The following is a 17,919-nucleotide window of genomic DNA, read 5'->3' on the forward strand; positions in this document are numbered from 1 at the left end:
ATTTACTGACACAAATAAGTAAACATAGAAATAAAACCCCGAAAAGGAAATGAACACACAGACGAAGAGGCAATGAGCAAACTGTATACAAGATGAACAGCCAGAGAAGTAAATAAGCAAAAATCAAAATAAAAGCCAACAAGCAAAGCAGATGCAAAAAACCAAGCAGCTGTTAAGGAAGAGAAAAAAATTGAGCAAATATTGCATGCAAGTGAAAGAAAATCCCACTGCATGGAATTTCAGGGTTATGTCCTAAAATGCCCTGATTTCCTTGAATTCCATCAGAGAATTTTAATTGTGCAGACAGTATAGGTGGACACCACTTGGTGGAGGCTTTGGGTTATAATTTCTTTTCCACTCTTTCATTTGTTTTCTTAAAAGAACAAAGGCTTTTTTCCTGAGGTATGTGGGCATATTCACTGCTGTGTTATGTTGCAGATTCCCATGAAGTCAAGCATTTGTGATGCTGCCCACAGCCATGCCTTAGGGGCCTGTATTTGCATAGTCTGTACAGTGAAGGATTCAATGTTTGGTGGAAATAATGGTGCTCAGAGACTGGTGGAAATACTGTCTATCAAATATAGAATATCTTTCTCTAATAAATTAATTTAAAAACATTCTGCCTTAGTTTTGGTTTCCCCCTCTCTAGCTATTCCCTGTTATTAAAGCATCAGTGCTGGATGCAGACTTTACTTCCTGGACCTTACCTCTTGGGCTGTAATGGGAGTTATTAGAAGAAAAAAAAGGCATGTATGTTTTTTAAATCAATGTATGTGTTTTTTTCTAAACCAAAAACTTTCATGTTACATTTCTGTCACGAAAATATCTCCGTTTCTTCACAGTAGAGAAAATTGACAATTAGAGTTTCAAAAATGTTGTTCGGTAGAATTCTGATGCTTCCATTTCCATCCCATTTTTTTTCTTTTCTCTACAGTTAAGCAGAAATAGTTCTTTGGTTGTACTATTTCTTATTTCAATTTTTGCACTTTTTTTTATCACCACGGGTGGTATTCATCTCTGCCAGAATGTCTGCTCCATTTGCTGGAGAATCCTGTCAGGAAGAGCTGTGGTATCTGTAAACATTGGGTTAAACCCCCCATTCTTCAGGTATCAAAGACTGAGATAGAAGCACAGTCAAAGCCTGGATTCAAGCTCATTTTGAATTCCAGTGTGCTCTGTAAGCTGCATTTCTTTTAGGGCAAGAAGCAGAAATGCATAGACAGAATTCACAGGGAATGGTTTCTACTGGAACACAGGTGAGAAGATGATCATGGGTTCATTCATTGTTTTGGAAGAAGAGCTGGAAATGCTGAAGTGCTCCTGCAGGTTATCTTAGAATAAGATAAGGCTGATAAGGATGAGAGAGAGTTGTTTAGAAAAGGATGTTCACACAGAAGCTGTTTAAGGACCAGCTTTTTAAAGATAATTTCCATCTTCCATATGATACCCATTTCAGCTACTTTCTCAGCCATTCTGTCATATCCAGAAGCATTGTACAAAATAAGAAAAAAAAGCTTGTTCAGGGGTTTGAGTACTGATCGATAGCGGGAGACATGAGTTCACTGACCTCTGCCAGTGTCTTGTGTGGTGTTTGGCAAGACCCTTCTGCATTAATTCCCAATGAGTAAAGTCCCATTGTCTTACAAAGATGTTGTGAATCAAAACTGTATCAAAACCTGTGTAACTCCCAGCTATGGCAGAGTCAGGGTCACAAAAGGAATCTGGTGTCCTATAGTGTCTTTTTGAAATTTATGATATAGTGCTGGGATGTTCACATCACAAAGTGTGAAACCTGTGTTACTGGAAGCAGATTTTAACCAAAAGGTTTAAAAGCTTTCTAAGCTTTTTTTTTTCATCTGCTACACACAAGGTTTACGTCTCACTCAGGCTAAATTTTTTGTGTTCATCAGAAATGTGAACTAACTCATACTGCCCTTTATAGTCCATAGAAATATTTTCATTTTCTATTATTCATGTCAAAGCAGTGTGCATGATCCATAGCTCCAAACCTTTAAGCTATAAAATAACTGGGAGTCTAGTCACTTCTTAATTAAAATAACCTGGAAGTATTCCATTTAGTGACTTCATAACTGGCATCTAAACAGTTACTTCCAGCTTTTTAGTGTTATATTAGATCAGAACAGAAGTGTCTGCAGAAAGCAGTCTTGAAAAGTTGTCTATATGTATTGATTTTTATAGTGCCATTTGAAAAAATTGAATGCAGCTGAATACAGAATATAGGTACATTAAAAATTTTATTACAGCACCCATAAAAGATAGTGTCATCACTTCCGGTCTTTGTTTATTGTTTAGGGATGCTTATAACAAATGAGTGTCTCACAAATACAGAATCAATGTGTTTTGGGCATTTTTTTTTTCTCTTGATGCTTTGCAGGTGTCTCTCTGAAGCATCCTTCTAGATGTAACAGCAGCTGTTACATGGGGAAATGCAGTACGGGAGTGCTGGGCCATCTTTACATTAGCAGACTAGTTGGTGAGACTGTCCATCTATTGAAGTGACAGAAATAAATTATATGAAGTCCTGGCTAAGTTGAATCTGATATGCCATTGAACAGTGGGATCGCTTGAGCCTAAAAACCCTGACATTGGCATTTCAGTTACCAGTTTCCCAGATTTTTGCAATTGGGATTGTGTTTTTGCTTTATCCAACATCATAACGGGGGGAAAAAATGCCAAAACTCTTTAATTTGGGTTCTTGAAACAAAAGCCTTGCATTGTGGGAACCCAGAGTAAATATAAGCTACACTTGTGGGTCGATAATCAAGTTTCAGCAATTGGTAAGGCAGGAATAGCATCCTGTTCAGAAAGATAGTTACAGTATTTTTGCTATTTGCTGGTGTTTTGTTATGCTTTGCTTTTTTAAGAAATATTTCACGGAAGCATATCAGTTCAATGAAAATTTTGCTAGAAATATATATGTCTCAGTTTCAGGGTGCAATTTTATAGATAGGTACCAGAACAGTTTTGCAATCCTTAATTTTTCATATGAAAGTCTAAGGTTAAGATCCACGAGGAAAAGTGAAAGAATTGGAAAAGTCTAGAAAACAGGAGCCGTAACAATTCTTGAATACATGAAAAATTCCTGCCAAAACCCAAGGAAATTAGGTGTGCAGTGGTTGAGCCAAATAGCCACCATTATAATCTTAAGACTAGCGGAAAACCATTCATAGTCCTCGCTCAAGGCTTTAACTGTGACTGAAACAGCATCAGTAGCACAAAGATGCCCCTGGAGCTGTTATATTTGTGTTTTCCTTAAAATGGAAGCTTTGAAATGATTACCTGTTGGAATTAAATTCTCATGGTAATTTTTGAGGTGGACAATTGTGTAGGATGTTGATGACAGCTCTACTGATATACATGCTTTCGACAACCTTTGCTGCAAAATTTCACCATTGCTAGAAATAAGGTAGCTCTGTAGTTGTCTCATATTAAAAAGGCTTCCTGAGAATCTTCTCCATGTCTTTCAACCTATGTTCAGTTCCGGAGATGTTGTAAAAGTTACCAGTTGAAAAAACAAATTATGAAATAGAAAATCTGAGTAAGATTATAGGTTCACTGAAAAGCTGAATTTTTATGTAGAAAATTCCACCAGTCTTTTGTAAGCAGAAACTGGACCCCAGGGCATGAAAAATTTGCCTGTAAATCCATTCAGATGGAGGGGTTTTTTTTTTATGATTGCCTTACTTCTGAAAGATAAACTTCTCCCATCTAAAACCATTAGAGAGATTACCATGAACCATTGATTCCAGCCCACAAGAGGATTTTTATGATGTGAAAGAAGGGGATTTTTCAAAAGATCTTTGGCAAAGCCTCCTCTGCTGTCCTTGCAGTTGGGAAAGCACTGCCTTCTTCCAGGACAGTGTATGAAACAATATTTCAAGGGAAGTAGGTAGCTGAAGAAATGGGAAGCAGAGTTGGTGTTTTGTCTTTAAGATAACACACAGATGCACTGTATATAAATCATCAAACTTGTTGGAATATACTTTGTACTAGGAAAAATAATTGATTTTTTTAAAAATTTAAATATAAGAAAACTGTGACGGAGAGACTGCATTAGAATCAGTGAGGAAATGTCATGGTATTTTACAATCCTGACAAGTTAATGTCTGAATCAACATCTTCGCACAAAATTTCAGGGAAGATAAAGGTGCTTTTAGATTAAAGCACACTCTGTATTCAGTAAAATTGTAGATTATTCATATGTATTATAGAAGCCAAGTCATTAGTATTAAATAAGTCAAAATGTTCGAAGGACTTATTGAAGTTTAAATAGTACAGAACAAATTCTACAGTTAAACTCATATCTGTAATTCCCATGATCCATAATTCTTCACACTAGAGAACAATTTTAGCAGTTTCAAAATGTATCCAGGTAATGTGTGTTGAACAGTATTTAACAGAGGAGTGATTTTTTTAAATTGGATATTGTAAAACACAACCATTGTAATGGGCCTGTGAATTAAAGAATTTGGAGCCTGCCAATATGACAGACAGCTTAACACTGTGCTTTTATAAGCATTACTGTGGAAGTATTATTCTGACAAAAGTGAAGGAGCCTTCTGCAAAAAACCCAGCATCTATATGGCACACAGAGAGAATTTTCTAATATTTTATATTGGTTTTTGTCTTCTAGAGTATCAGGGCTTCAGGGCTGGTGCTGTTGGAAACTATTCTTTTTGGATCACTTCTTCTGTACTTCCCAGTAAGTAAAACTATAACTTTTTTGGAAAAATTATATCCTTGCTGACATTTTAAAACATTGTATGAATCATCTTGTTGAAAATATTAATGTCAAAGCTATTTATGTAATGATTAGCTTGATCTGACTATAAAATATGCTGCGTTCTGTAAATATTCTTAAGAGCACTTGAATGTTTTACTGTATTTGTAATAATTCTGCATTTTCAGTATAGGAAACTTTCCAGTGTTTTTCACTTGGAAGTTTTTAGGTGTCCTGGCTTAAGCTGAGTTTTTGCTTTGAAAGATGATACCTCTCTAAACTATGCTATGGGAAAAATATGGAAGGTGTGTAAAAGGAGGCCATTGATTATACCAAGTATTTCTCTGGAATATAGTACAAAGGAGAGTAATTATTTCAGTGTATTACTGGCATATATTTTGATGTTTCTGAAGCTGTGTGACATCTGACATCTGTAATACCTTGTATTTGGGAAAATGAGATGGTATTATCCCTATACTGTAAGTGGGGAAAAAAAAGAATTTTACAGTCACATGAGGAATATAGTACAAAACTCATAGAAATACAGATCCTTTCTCTTTTCAAAAATCCCAGAAAACCTGACTTTGTTAATTGCCACATAAACCAAATGTAATGACTAGTAAAGCAAGACATCAAGGTGTAAATTGAATGAAGTTGATATAGAAAATGTGCAGATCAGGAGACAGAAACAAAGATGGGGTTGTGGATTATTTTAGAATATTTTAAAGTATTTAAATATTTGAATATTCTCTTTTCCTCAGTAGTCAGAATATTCTGTGCTTTCACAGACCATCATGTAGTTACTGAGAGACTAGTTGGAAAACAAACCCCCTTAGCAGCTGCCGAACAAATAGGAAATCAACTGTAGTAGAATACTATAATAAACACAAATCCCCGTGGAATTTTTACACATTATTTTTTGAACCATGTGGGCCTTTCAAATTCTAATGAAAAAGTGTATGCATTTCTAGGACCGTTTTATGTGTTTTTTCATTCTTCACTTTTCAGATGTCAGGAAGAAAGTTTTGGTTTTTTCCATATTGTACAAATGCTTTTTACAACTTGCAATACCTCTCCCCAGGGTTTTCAGAGCTTCTTTCATATTCTTTTCCAATGAGCAGAACAGAAAGCCCATGCACTGCTTTCTCAGCTGATGTAGAAATGCTGTGAAGCATTTACAGAAATTCATAGCATAAAGCATAACGTGAGAGGTTTCCTTTCCGTGGCTGTCTCCTCCCTCTCTGCTTTCCCAGAGAACCCTGGGGCCATACAGTGCCTTCCCCAGGTAGAGGCTCCATAAGAACCAGTCAGTGTTTGTACAACCTCAACTCCAAAGTATGCCAGAACTTCATCATAACTATTGCTGCATCTGCAGTCTTCTCGCCTTGTCACTAATTCTTCAGTTTCTTTCCCAGTTCTTGTCTTGATTCTCTAACTGATGTATTTCACAAAGGGCAAACGTGCTTTGGTGGCTGCCTCTCTTCAGGCTTCAGGTGCTCAGCATCAGGTATACTTAGATACTGTTGGTGGAAAAAGATTTCTCTCTCAGCAGTTGAAGAACCATTTTGTTAGATGCAAGAGATGGCCACCCACAACCTTTACATGCAGAGGGAGAAGAGAGGAAAGGAAATGGAGCTGGGAGGGGTTCGATAACTGAAGCAGCCACTCAGCTTTTCGCAGATGTTTAAATATTTCTTTTTTTCCACTGACATTAACAATGTTAAATGTACAGCAAGTACAAAATGACAATTTGGCCTATTCTGAGGAAAAACCTATTTGCAGAAAATTCCTGATTAGCCGGTCTCGCAGTTGGGATGTAGATATTTCACCAGAGCTTGTCCTTCTCTGAACATCTTATTCTCATACTGTATAAAACTGGCCACTGAGAACACATTCTATTAGAAACTAATATGCAAAGTGTACGACCTGACTTCTCTTTTATAGCAGTTTTATGCTCCCGCACTCTTTGCTGGGATTCTCTTTCTTTCTTACACAGGTAATTACTAATCAGGCTGTTACTCCTACAGGCTGAAACAAAAAAGAGAGAAATTTTATCATTTCTATTTTTAGTGTCTTAGGGGAGGGATGTAGAGTGTGGTAGCGGGAGGTCATATTAATGTTCAGAGAGAGAAATTAATCCTGATTTCACCAACCGCAAGAGTATGGTTTTGTAAAAAATAAAGAAGATTGGGACTAATACGGAAGTATCAGGATTTCAATATTGCTGTCCCTCAATTCACTGCAAGGAAGATTTCATCGGTTTCTGATCCAGGACAAGACAGTGGAAAAGCAAATGTGTGAAAGCTATGAAGCATAGCCAGAGAGGCCTTTTATATATCTTCAAGAAAGAAAAGCCTGTGTTTCTGCAAGGTGCGAATTATGGGTGTGAGTCCTTGGGATGTGAACTCTTGACATTTTGCTGTACATGGACAGTGTCTAAATGTGTTCACTTGCTTCTTTTCTGGAGCACAAAGCAGAGCAGGATGGCATGAGAAAGAAAACCCAAGCTCTAAACAGAGATTCTCGTTTGTACCAGCTGACATTCACACACATGCTCATTCATAGCAAGGTGTAGAGCATAGCTAATCAATTATCATATTGGTTATAAGTCACATACATTCAAAGCAGATCTTCTTTTTCCTGGGTCATACCCATTGTTCATTTACTTCTTCTTGTTATTTAGTGTTTTTATTTGTTTCTGAGAAGACGTGGGAATATTCAGTAACTCAGTAACGTGGTTAAAGAATTAGTAACATGCGCACAGAGGTACAGTTGTTTCACCTATTTGATTTGGTCCTCATTTCACAATAGAGGAGTATATTAGAGCTTTATGACTAATTAATATAGATCTCACCTCTTATACACCCAAATTGGGTTAGGTTTTCCACAGCTAGCACAAAATGCAAGTTAAAATACGGAATGGAGTTCACCACTTCGGGCCAGACAGGCATCCCTGCAGTAAGGTGTTACTCTTTAACATAAGTCTGTTTCCCTTTCTGTATCATTTTTTCTTCTTTTGTGATTTGGAAGGTAAAATCAAAAAGCTTTACATTCATGCCTAAGTACAGAAATACATAGTTTGCCTTAGTGTATATACAGTGTAAAGAGATAAAATGGCAGCATTTCTGTTCTAAGTAACTCTGGTCGTTTAAGGATTCCAGTGCAAAATTACATCCTCATTTAAAAATCAAAATCCCCTTAGATTTTCTCAACACTGATTTAAGTCTTTTGCATCTTTACTTTCCGTTCCTCTACTCTTTCCTAATTCTTGCTTTTCTAGATCCAGTTACCCAGTCTGTCTTGCATTATTTTGAGAGCCTTCAGCATACAAATTTCACTGTGTCCATAAGGGCTTTATTGCATCTCTGACTTCCCTTACCCTCCAATTAAATGGAAACCAAACCCTACTTTGTTACATTGCTTAATTTCTTTCGCTAATTGTCATTGTTTACATGTCTACATGCAGTAATCTATTCATAGTGTAGCATCATTAATTGAAAAATAATATCACCAGCCAGCTGCTTTTGGTGAGAAAAACAGCTGTTACAATGCCCTTCTAACCAAACGGGAAGTGCAAATGATGGTCTCCACCAAAATTTATTATTCAAATTCTGCTATATTGATAACAACACATCGATCTTTCCTGAATTATAAGCAGGCAGATGAGACTTGTCTATTACAAATGCATAGATTTTACCCAGCAGTTGCTGGGCAGCGCTCATTTCTGAGGCTCTCATTTCTTACATTATCTCTAGGTCTCACAGTAACATCTCTGATTTCCCTTTACTTAGTCTTTCCAGTTATCGATGGACTTTCTCCAAATGAAAGCTGGGCTTTCTAATTGATTTCGCTTATATTTCTTTGTTCTTAGATTTTGAAGAGAGGGTCAAAACCTGACTGTCTTATAGAGGACTCTCTTAACTTCTTGGCATCTGAAGGGAGGATTCTCATTACTTTCCTTTTCCAGAAATACTGACTGTGGTGGAGCTTTTAGACCTTTCCTAATTCCCTATCTTGCTAATGCTTGGAAAGCATCTTGCATTAACATGGGTTTGAAAACACTTTGCATGTTGCAAAGACCTTCAAATAAAGCAAACACAAACACAATATTGTAATAGAGCATCCTGCTAATTGTATTAGGAGTCAGATCTCAGCTGATTTTAGACATCTGTAATGGACACAAGCTGGAAAAATAGGGAATTCTGGTTAGAGACCAGGAAACTTCTTTTACCATGAGGGTGGTCAAATAGTGGAATATGTTGCCTGGAGAAGTTGTGGAGTCACGATCCTTGGAGTGTCTGGACTTGACTGGACACAGCCCTGAGTGAGCTGACCTGATTAGACCTGCTTTGAGCAGGGAGCTGGACTAAATGACCTCTGGAGTGAAATTATTCTCTTAGTCTGTGTTTCTAGTATAGGTATCCATAGCTGAAACCGTCATCCTACACTCAGCAGACAGGGAGGAGAAACAAGGCCTTTTATGACTAATTTTTTACTTCAACTTGAGGATGAGGTGGCTCATGGCCTAGGCCTCACTGACTATAAAGGAAGCCTGGGGTACTTGCCTCAAAGGACGATGAATTTTACCCTAGGCAAGTGCTGGTTAACTGATATATTAAACATTTTCCATACTGCTAGTCTACTGTAACTGAAACTCCAAAATGCACTCCAAAATCCATGCAATATTATGATATTATTTCTAGAGCCAACAATAAAAGTTACTGAGTACCATGATGCAAAGAGGAAGGGAATAATTTCTTCTCCATGTTCTTGATTTGGCAGATAAGAAGTGCTGGCTTTAAATTCCAGCGAGTGAAAGTTATGTTAGATGGTGGGGGGGAACCTGTGTAACAGTGATGTCAGTTAGTTTCAGAGGCTGCAGAGTATCCTGTTAGGATTTTTCCCTTCAGTCTTCTGTTGCGTAAAGAATCAAATTCTTTGTCTTTACTGCTATTCCTTGTTTTTCTAAAGCTGTCATTATACTGAGGCAATATTGCTGTCAGTTCAGAGAAATGGAGATGCTGGGCAGCAGTGCACTGACTTTAATAACGCTCATGAAGCAGTTCAGTAGTGAAGCCTGGAATAAACTTTGTGCTCTGACATCCTGTTGCATGTAGTAGGTGTTAGGATCTGTTTTACTCCCTCTTTCACACTCAGGCTAGAATGACCTACTTTTTCATGTTATGAGAAGGAATGGAAAGATGGGAGTAGTGGAGCTTAGATGTGGACGTGTGCTTTTTTCCCTTGAATGATCTGTATGTACATTAGCATGGTAGAAGCGAGCCATGAATGTTGGGAGGATTATTAGGCTGTGGTAGGTCCATTAGTCACAGCCCTGAGCACACCAACAAGGTCACTGGAAAGCTCTGGTTTGGGCATTAATGAATGTGAAAATGGAATAGTGCATAATACTTTTATGCATTTGTCCCTCAAGTATGCCTGTAAGGGATGCATTACAAGAGCTCAGTCACTGTTTGTTCCTTATATGTTGATGTACACTGAGGCCAAATGAAATATTTTGCTTTTTCCAACACAGTGCTGCACATACTGATATGTTGTGGAGTGAATTGCAGGCTTCAAGCCCTCTCTGATACCCCAGATGTTTTGGCTTGATTGTTTTTCAGCATACAGCTACATCCTCTTTACTCATAAAATAGTTTTTAAAACTCTTACAATGAACGCCCATAATTTTCTTGTTCTTGTTTGACAGTAGCTAAGAACATGCCTGTCTTCAGTATAGTATTCATGTCACTGAGGTCCAAGGACACTGTAACTATCTGCTCTGAGATAATCACTATGGATTTCTCTAGAAAAGGGTCTTTCCATTTTATTTGGATCTCAGTGGATTAGACATCCAGCCAATGGAAAAGGCAGATTTTAAATGCAGTGTTGCCAGGATTTTATATGTACGTTGTCTTGCTTGGGCAGAGAAGTAAGGCAACCAGGCAGAAGATTATGCAATAGTTTGTCTCTCTCAGTGCCCTTGTCAAACAAACATACTTTTTGAAGTTAACATGCAACCAGTAAACCATCAGCTTTTTCTGAGAGCCAGCTTGCTTTGAATGCAAAAGCCAAAACTAAGCTGATGTAGCCTCTGCATTACAAGCTTGTGCTTCAAAGTACAGAAACCTCATAGGCCCTGGGAACGCTTGTATCCTTGGCCTGGACCTCACTAAGAAAAATGTTTATGGCTGTTTTTATTAACAGGAAGCAGGCTCTGAAGAATTTCTGGTTTTTGAATAAGTGTATTTGAAATAGCAGAAAAATGAGATACACAGTATTATAGTTCTTCATGGTTTTGTTGTCACAAATCTACATAGCTGTCCTAAAAAAATCTGGGAGCTACTCTCAAGGAGATAATTAAATCCATTGTATATCTATGATTATCCACATCTAGAACTGTGATTACCTACAGCTGTATGTCTCATGACTTTGTTTTGCTACTGGTATATCTGTGTAGATGACAAATGGTTGGGATATTGGAAACTCAGTAGAGCTATGACATAATTCTAGTAAATTATAAAAGTAGACTTTGATGAGGACATTGTTCTGTGTGTCAGTGTACGCCTGTGTGCTGTGTTCACAGGGTACCTCAGGCTGGAAGGGTCCTCAGGAGGCCTCTAGTCCAACCTCGTGCGCAAAGGAGGGACAGCAATAAGACTAGTTATAAGACAAGACTACTAAGTGTTTTATCCAGATAGGTCTTAAAAACCTGTAAGGATAGAGACTACACAAATGGGCAGTGTGCGGGCACATAATAAAGTCCCATGGTTGTAGTTTTTGAACCTTGTTATGAAATATGTGATGTTGTTGGAACATATAGTGGGGTATATAAATGACAGGCTGTAGAGAGGTCAGTGAAGGTGCAGGCACTGATGTTACTATTCCTTCACATCTTGGACTCCCATGCTCATACTTGTGACAGTATTTGTGATACTGAGACAAAACCTGATCTCCTCCTCCCACAGATCCAAAGGTGTGGTACAGGAGTGTAGGAGGGCAGCGTTGTTTTTGCTACTGTGAAAGCTTTCCTGAGAACTATGTTTGAAGGACACATTTTTCAGAATCTAGGTTCACTGAATAGCCAAGTATATGTGTGCATGTAGGGCTTGAGAGCTAGAGAGAAAGGACAATGGTTGGTGACCGGAACCAACTGCCACGCTGGGTTTTCATTGACCTTTTTATTTTAAATGACTGTCTTCAACTGCTGGCTCATATGATACAGTCTTGCCAGCCCTTCATTCAATGAAATTAATCTTGTGGTGAGGGGAGCAGGGAAATATCTTGTAGACTTTCTTCTTTACTCATAATTCCACTGAAGTAACTCACATGAATACACTTACTTGCATATATAAGAATTGGTAGATAAAGACACTATATTAACCTCTTCTTTTCAAAGTAGTGTTATAAAACCAGACCAAAATCCTGAAAAATAATGCACAATATTTAGCTAGGGCTTTTAAACTTTTTTTGATACAGTATAAGCAATAATGTGCACAAGTTAAAAATCTGCTACATTTGAAAAGTGGAAGTTGTGGGGACCTCTTTTCGGGTCATAGAAAGTATTGACACACAAAAACTATCAGAATTTGAAATGTGGGTAAATACATATGGAGGAAGATAGTGCTGGCAATATTCATGGCATACTCCTCACTAATGCCTGGAGCCATGCTATATACTCCATCCTGGTTGCCCTGCTCTGTAAAGCTAAACCATTAGGGGCTTGGCTACCACTTGAGCGGGAGACCACAGCAGTGCCACAGGCAAGCCAAGGAGTTACTGAAGAACACCTGGTAGGAAAAAAATCTAATTAGTGAAAGTCATCACTTACCCCACCTGTTTCTGCTGAATTAGAGTAACAAAACAGGAAAAATAGTCTTATTGAATGATTGTGTACTTTATTATATATAACTCTTGTTGGATCTCAGTGGCATATAAGCTAGAAAGGATAGGAATATTTTTTTTTTGGCCAAACATGTTTTGATGATCACATTGACCACTGGGCAAGTGAACTGAGTCGTTATGCACGATGTTTTAGAATATGTTCAAATTTTACTGTAGTGACTTCAGTTTATGAAAAAATCAACACATGAAGAAAGGCTCTCTCAGGTATTAGTTCAAAATATAAATGTGATAGAACTTCTACAGGAAAGATAATCAAAAACGATATACCACATTTTTATTAAACTGTAAAACTAAAGGCAAGAGTTTTTTATAGTATAGATCAGCCAGGATTGAAGTGTGCCAGGAAGAAAAATATTAAAAGTTGTAGTCAACATCTGACATATTCTCGGTAGGGCATAGTCCTGATACCAGTGATTTACCTTCACTAATTAGTTTAGCACCTGAGAGACTGCATGTTGGAAGGAGATAAATTTCAGTCATTCTTTTTCACTTAACCAGGTGTCTTTCAGTGAAAGCTAGGGGTATGTTTATATTTTTCCACCAAACGTCTTTTCTCATTGTTTATTCATGCTTTCATACCTGAGACCCAAGGAGCAATAACTGAGGTAAATTGAAAGGCCTGTAGCTTGTCATTAGACCTTACTGAACTTGCCAGACTTGGCTGTTGTCCAGTTCCTTAGTTCAGGGTTGTTGTGGTCTGCCTCAGCAAGAATCTGAAGCAAAATGAAAGCAGAAGCAGTTAATGGCTAAGGAAGACTTGACACAGATGATCTGATACTACCAAGCTGTTTCTGGTTTGAAATTGAGTGCAATTGTAAACCCATGCTGCCAGACTGAAATGGGCGGTATGATAACTCACCATGCCTTGGAATATGGGGTTGACATGTTAAAGGTAAGACGCAGACTGGTATAATATGTACAGCTGAGTGATAAAACATGGTATCTTACCTACCAACTTCCATGTCACTTGACAGCTTGACAGAGTACTCTGCATCAACGCAGAGGAAAAGGGAAAGACAGGATCTCCATCTCAAAGCCTGTTCACTGTGAATAATACAGGAGCTGAAATATGTTTTTTTCTCACTGGGTATTTCAGTCCCTCTTCTTTTATGTATGAATGCGTTAGGTATTTCCTAACCATCTACTTAGAGTTTAAGTGTCACACCATGGAGGATTGTTAATGGTTAATGATTAGGAGGGATGAGAAATTCAATGCATTATAGTGGAGAAAGTCAATGTTTTTGGAAGAGATCAATTAGAAAAGAGATTTCATCCATCAGAGGTGACACTGCCCTTATTCAGTCATTCTACACGCTGAGAACCAAGAATATGCAGGCAATGATATCTTTACGGTTTTTAATACCAGTTGCTAGACATTGTTAAGCGGTTTTCAGTTTAGAGACAAAATGATATGATAACTAGTGAAATCTCTGAGCTGGAAAAATCTTACAGAATTACAATAGTGGTAGTGGAAAGTTCTCATTACTATGTAGCAGTTTTAAACTTCTCATTTCTAAACTCTGGGATAAGAGATTAGTAGGATTTAAATAAACGTTTTTACCCCAAAACTGCTTACCACCTGATATAAATAAGAAATTAGAGAGGAACTGGAAAAAGTAATAGAAATACTTAGGAGAGCAGAGCCAAGTTTACAACATAAAATATAAGTTGCAATATAAAATTATCGAAACACATCAACAAGTACTAGTGTATAAGATAAGTTGTATTTCCTCTATTACTGATAATAATAGAGTCATCTGGCAGAAATATTCAAAATTTCAGTTTGCTGGGGCAAAAAAATGAAGAGTTAGGGGCCAACAGGTAAAAAGTTCACCATGAAACTGGCCAGATTGATTTCTGAAAATGAGACATTCAAAAGAGTAGTGCCTGGGTCTAAATCTAGATGACATAAAGAAGTAAGAGATGAGATTTCTGTTCTTAGAAGTAACAGTAATACTGGGCATGGAATAGATGATGTTCACTAGAGCAACTAGTCTTTACAAAAACCAGCTTTTTACTATGTGATATAAACCTTATTTACTGTATACAACTCTGTATATTAGGACAATATAGAAAAAGCAACAGTATTTTCAGCAAACAGTGTTTTACACGAACTATTTGATTTCTAGATCCTCTGCCTTTGTGGAACTCAGCACGGATCTGCAAATATATGCAAGTTTTGACAAAGCCATTAAGGAATGTCCTGTCCTTCATAGCCAATACACAGCATCCATGTGCGGATCTCTCTTTGAAATCTGAATCCAAAGTAGATTTCTTGTAGTGGCATGATACAGTTTAGTAAGTTCTGCACATTTGTGGAAAAAAAAAAAAAAGGAGCAAGGAGAGAACTATGTCAATTCAATCAAAATTCTTACCAGAAATGGATGGGAGTATTTCAAAGATAAAAAAAAAAATGTAAGCAATTCCAAGGTAATATATATTGCCAAAACCCATAGAAAATAAGAGGATGAAATGAGACTTTCCTTCATCACAGAAAGAGTTGCAAGTGGAAGAAAATAATATTTTTATATAGTTCTCCTACAGTGTCTCTTTTATCAAACTTAAATTCTTTAGATCAATCACAATTTTCATTTTTCTTTGATGTTAATCTTTAAATAAGCTGGGGTGCTAAATCCTTATTGTTACATATTGTTTAGTTAGTAAAAGCAATGTAGAGAGAAAAAGGAAAGGATGGTATTGAGAAAAAAGAATAAAGAACTTTGTCCCTGAAAATTAAACACAGCAAAAAGTCTAATATAGCAACAAGAAAATTAATCCAAAATTGAGCAACCGAACAATATAAAAATGAAAACAAGACAGAAGTGACATCTTGTACCTTGATATAAAGCTGACTTTTCTCCCATTGTCACAATTACATGTTATAGAGGGTATCTGTAAAACCACAGATTGTACATTCAGTGCTTGTTCCTTGCATGCATACAGTTATTTCTCACTACCCCTTGCAAGCTTTCTTCTCCTGTCCTAAACCACCACTTACATAATTGTAGAATATAAATCTTTTATTCTTTCCTTGTGCTTCCTCTGTATTGACCTGTGGTTTCTCATCTCATATTTAAATTATGAACTCTTTGGTACAAGGATGTTTGGCATAGCTGTGCTGTGCGCAGCAGGGTCCTGATCAATGAGTAAGAATCACATTACAAATGGCGGTTACTAATAATAACAACAGAAGTGATTAAAAACATTTTATTAAAGGTGTGAGCAAGGACACATTCGATGGTGAGTTTTGCATCTTCTCAAAGGTCTGGAAGCATGCAACTGTTTTTATACTGCTGGAGATGATATGTACTCTATGCGAATAATCTGAAAATATTTGATTTAGGCTTGACAAGACTAAGCCATAAAAATACTAGCAGAAAAAAGCCCGATTCAAGTCCCACATGGACTGTATTTCAGAGCTACTCTACTAATTTCTATGAAGCTGCACCTAAATTGCATAGCAAGACACTAGATGATAAACAAAGCATCAGGGAATAATAAGAAGAAAATCCATCACTCCCACTAGAAAGCCTCAATCTGCAGGATTTAAGATAACAGTGGGAAAGCTTGCAATGTTAAGGGGCAAAAACAAGAAGAGGTCCCATTTTTACTCAAATGAGTATTTCAGTCATCTGCTAAACAGTCACAGAACCATTAATTTGTAACTCATATTTGTCTGTTTTTAGGGGTCTGACCTGAGCTCATAAGGTACAGAGTGTCCTGGTGAATGCATTCAAGCATTCCATGTAAACTGGAGCAGCTCTACTAGTGTGGGTTGAGAATAGGCCAGCTTCAGACCACCAAGCTGCCTCACAGTCGGCATGCTATTACAGATAAGGGTCTTTGAACTATCTCAAACTAATCAGGGATTTAAAACCACTTTTCCATGGCCTGAGTGAGTTTATTCAGTCTCCTGGTCTGGCCTTGCCAGCAAGACTGGCTCCTACATGCTAACAGCTGAAGAGGGCTCAGAAGGGAGTTAGAAGTTGCATAGTTTGGCACTGGCATGAGTTAAATGGGTTGGTTTGTGTAGAGTGGTGTTGCTGGTGGGGTTCAGATGCATGCTAGAATAGGCAAGGTTTTTGTGACCAACAGCAATGCATAATCTTGAAGTTAATGGAATCCTTTAGATACATTAGTTCCCTTGGCAAGTAAGGACTACCAGTATTTACGTGTATGTCCAGTGTGAGATTGAGTCAAGGGTAGTGAGAAAAGCAGTAAGCCAAAAAGCAGGCAAAAGTAACCCTAAGCAGTCATTTGGAATACCTGGAAACTTTGTCAGTGTCCGGGTCATTGCTTTTAAAAGTAATCTGAAGGGCCAAAGCCGCTGAAAAATGCAATCACAGTCATGGTGTGAATATACATTAATTCAGACATATTCTGAATGTCCAGACTGGTGCACATGGGCAGATCCACTGTGAAGGCAGAGAGTGTTCCTTCAGTGTGCTGAAATCTTGGTGTTCTCTGGTGGAGTAAAGTTGTGTTGTGAATTTCTCACAGGAAAGCATGCCCTCTGCTGCTGCTGCGGCTGGGCTCCATTCAGGCAGCAGCACGTTGCGGGCATTTGCTGTGTGAGAGTGTTCTACACAGAGATTTGGTTCTACTTCATGTTGTGTGTACAGAGCTTGGTGAAGAAACATTTTTGTATAAAGGGAAATCTTAATAATTCTTTGTTTAACTTTTCTTCTATTAAATGCATACTAATTCTGCTTTTCCTGTATGATGAAAACTTTTTTGGTCATTTTCACTGAAATAAATGTTTAATCCTGTTACATGTATATCCAACAGGTATATTTCGTATAGCACATGCTATACATGTGCTTACGCAGACTATAATGACATTCAGGAAGAAAAGTAAAGGAAGTTTTATTGGCATAAGGAAGTTCTTTCCACGTTTCCTTCAAGTATTGTATCTTATTCAGACTTCAGATTTTAAATTTTGGAATTTTCGGTAGGAAATAACCACTGATTTTAAACCTTGGAGCTATGATTTAATCTTCAGATGTTTTCTTCCATGTCAGTCCAAGCGTGCAAGTTGTCACACCAGTCAGGGTCCAAAATAATTTTATATATTCCAGTAGTATGTTGTTAAATCTACTTATCTTGCTTAATTTGTTAACTAGCCTAATCCTCTCAAATATAGAATGTATTGGGGTACAGAGCAAGTGTTCTCCATGTTCGGCTCACTCTCTTAAACTCCCAGTCTGAAATCACCAGCATGCCAAACCATTGAAATGTTTTGAAACTCTGGCAGAGCTTCCTGGCCCATGGAG

The 17,919-nt window shown here is 37.5% G+C and overlaps 1 protein-coding gene across 2 annotated transcripts in view; it reads left to right on the plus strand.

Annotated features, from left to right (window-relative positions):
- GPR158 (G protein-coupled receptor 158) overlaps nucleotides 1-17,919 on the plus strand; it is a 206,676-nt gene that overhangs the window by 116,270 nt on the left and 72,487 nt on the right. For both annotated transcript variants that reach the window (XM_064444819.1, XM_064444821.1), the window contains exon 5: nucleotides 4,655-4,723. In XM_064444819.1, coding sequence (XP_064300889.1) covers nucleotides 4,655-4,723 — 69 coding nt within the window. The remainder of the gene's footprint in view (nucleotides 1-4,654; nucleotides 4,724-17,919) is intronic.

This window comes from Phalacrocorax carbo, chromosome 2 (assembly GCF_963921805.1).
Source record: "Phalacrocorax carbo chromosome 2, bPhaCar2.1, whole genome shotgun sequence".
Lineage (NCBI taxonomy): Eukaryota > Metazoa > Chordata > Aves > Suliformes > Phalacrocoracidae > Phalacrocorax > Phalacrocorax carbo.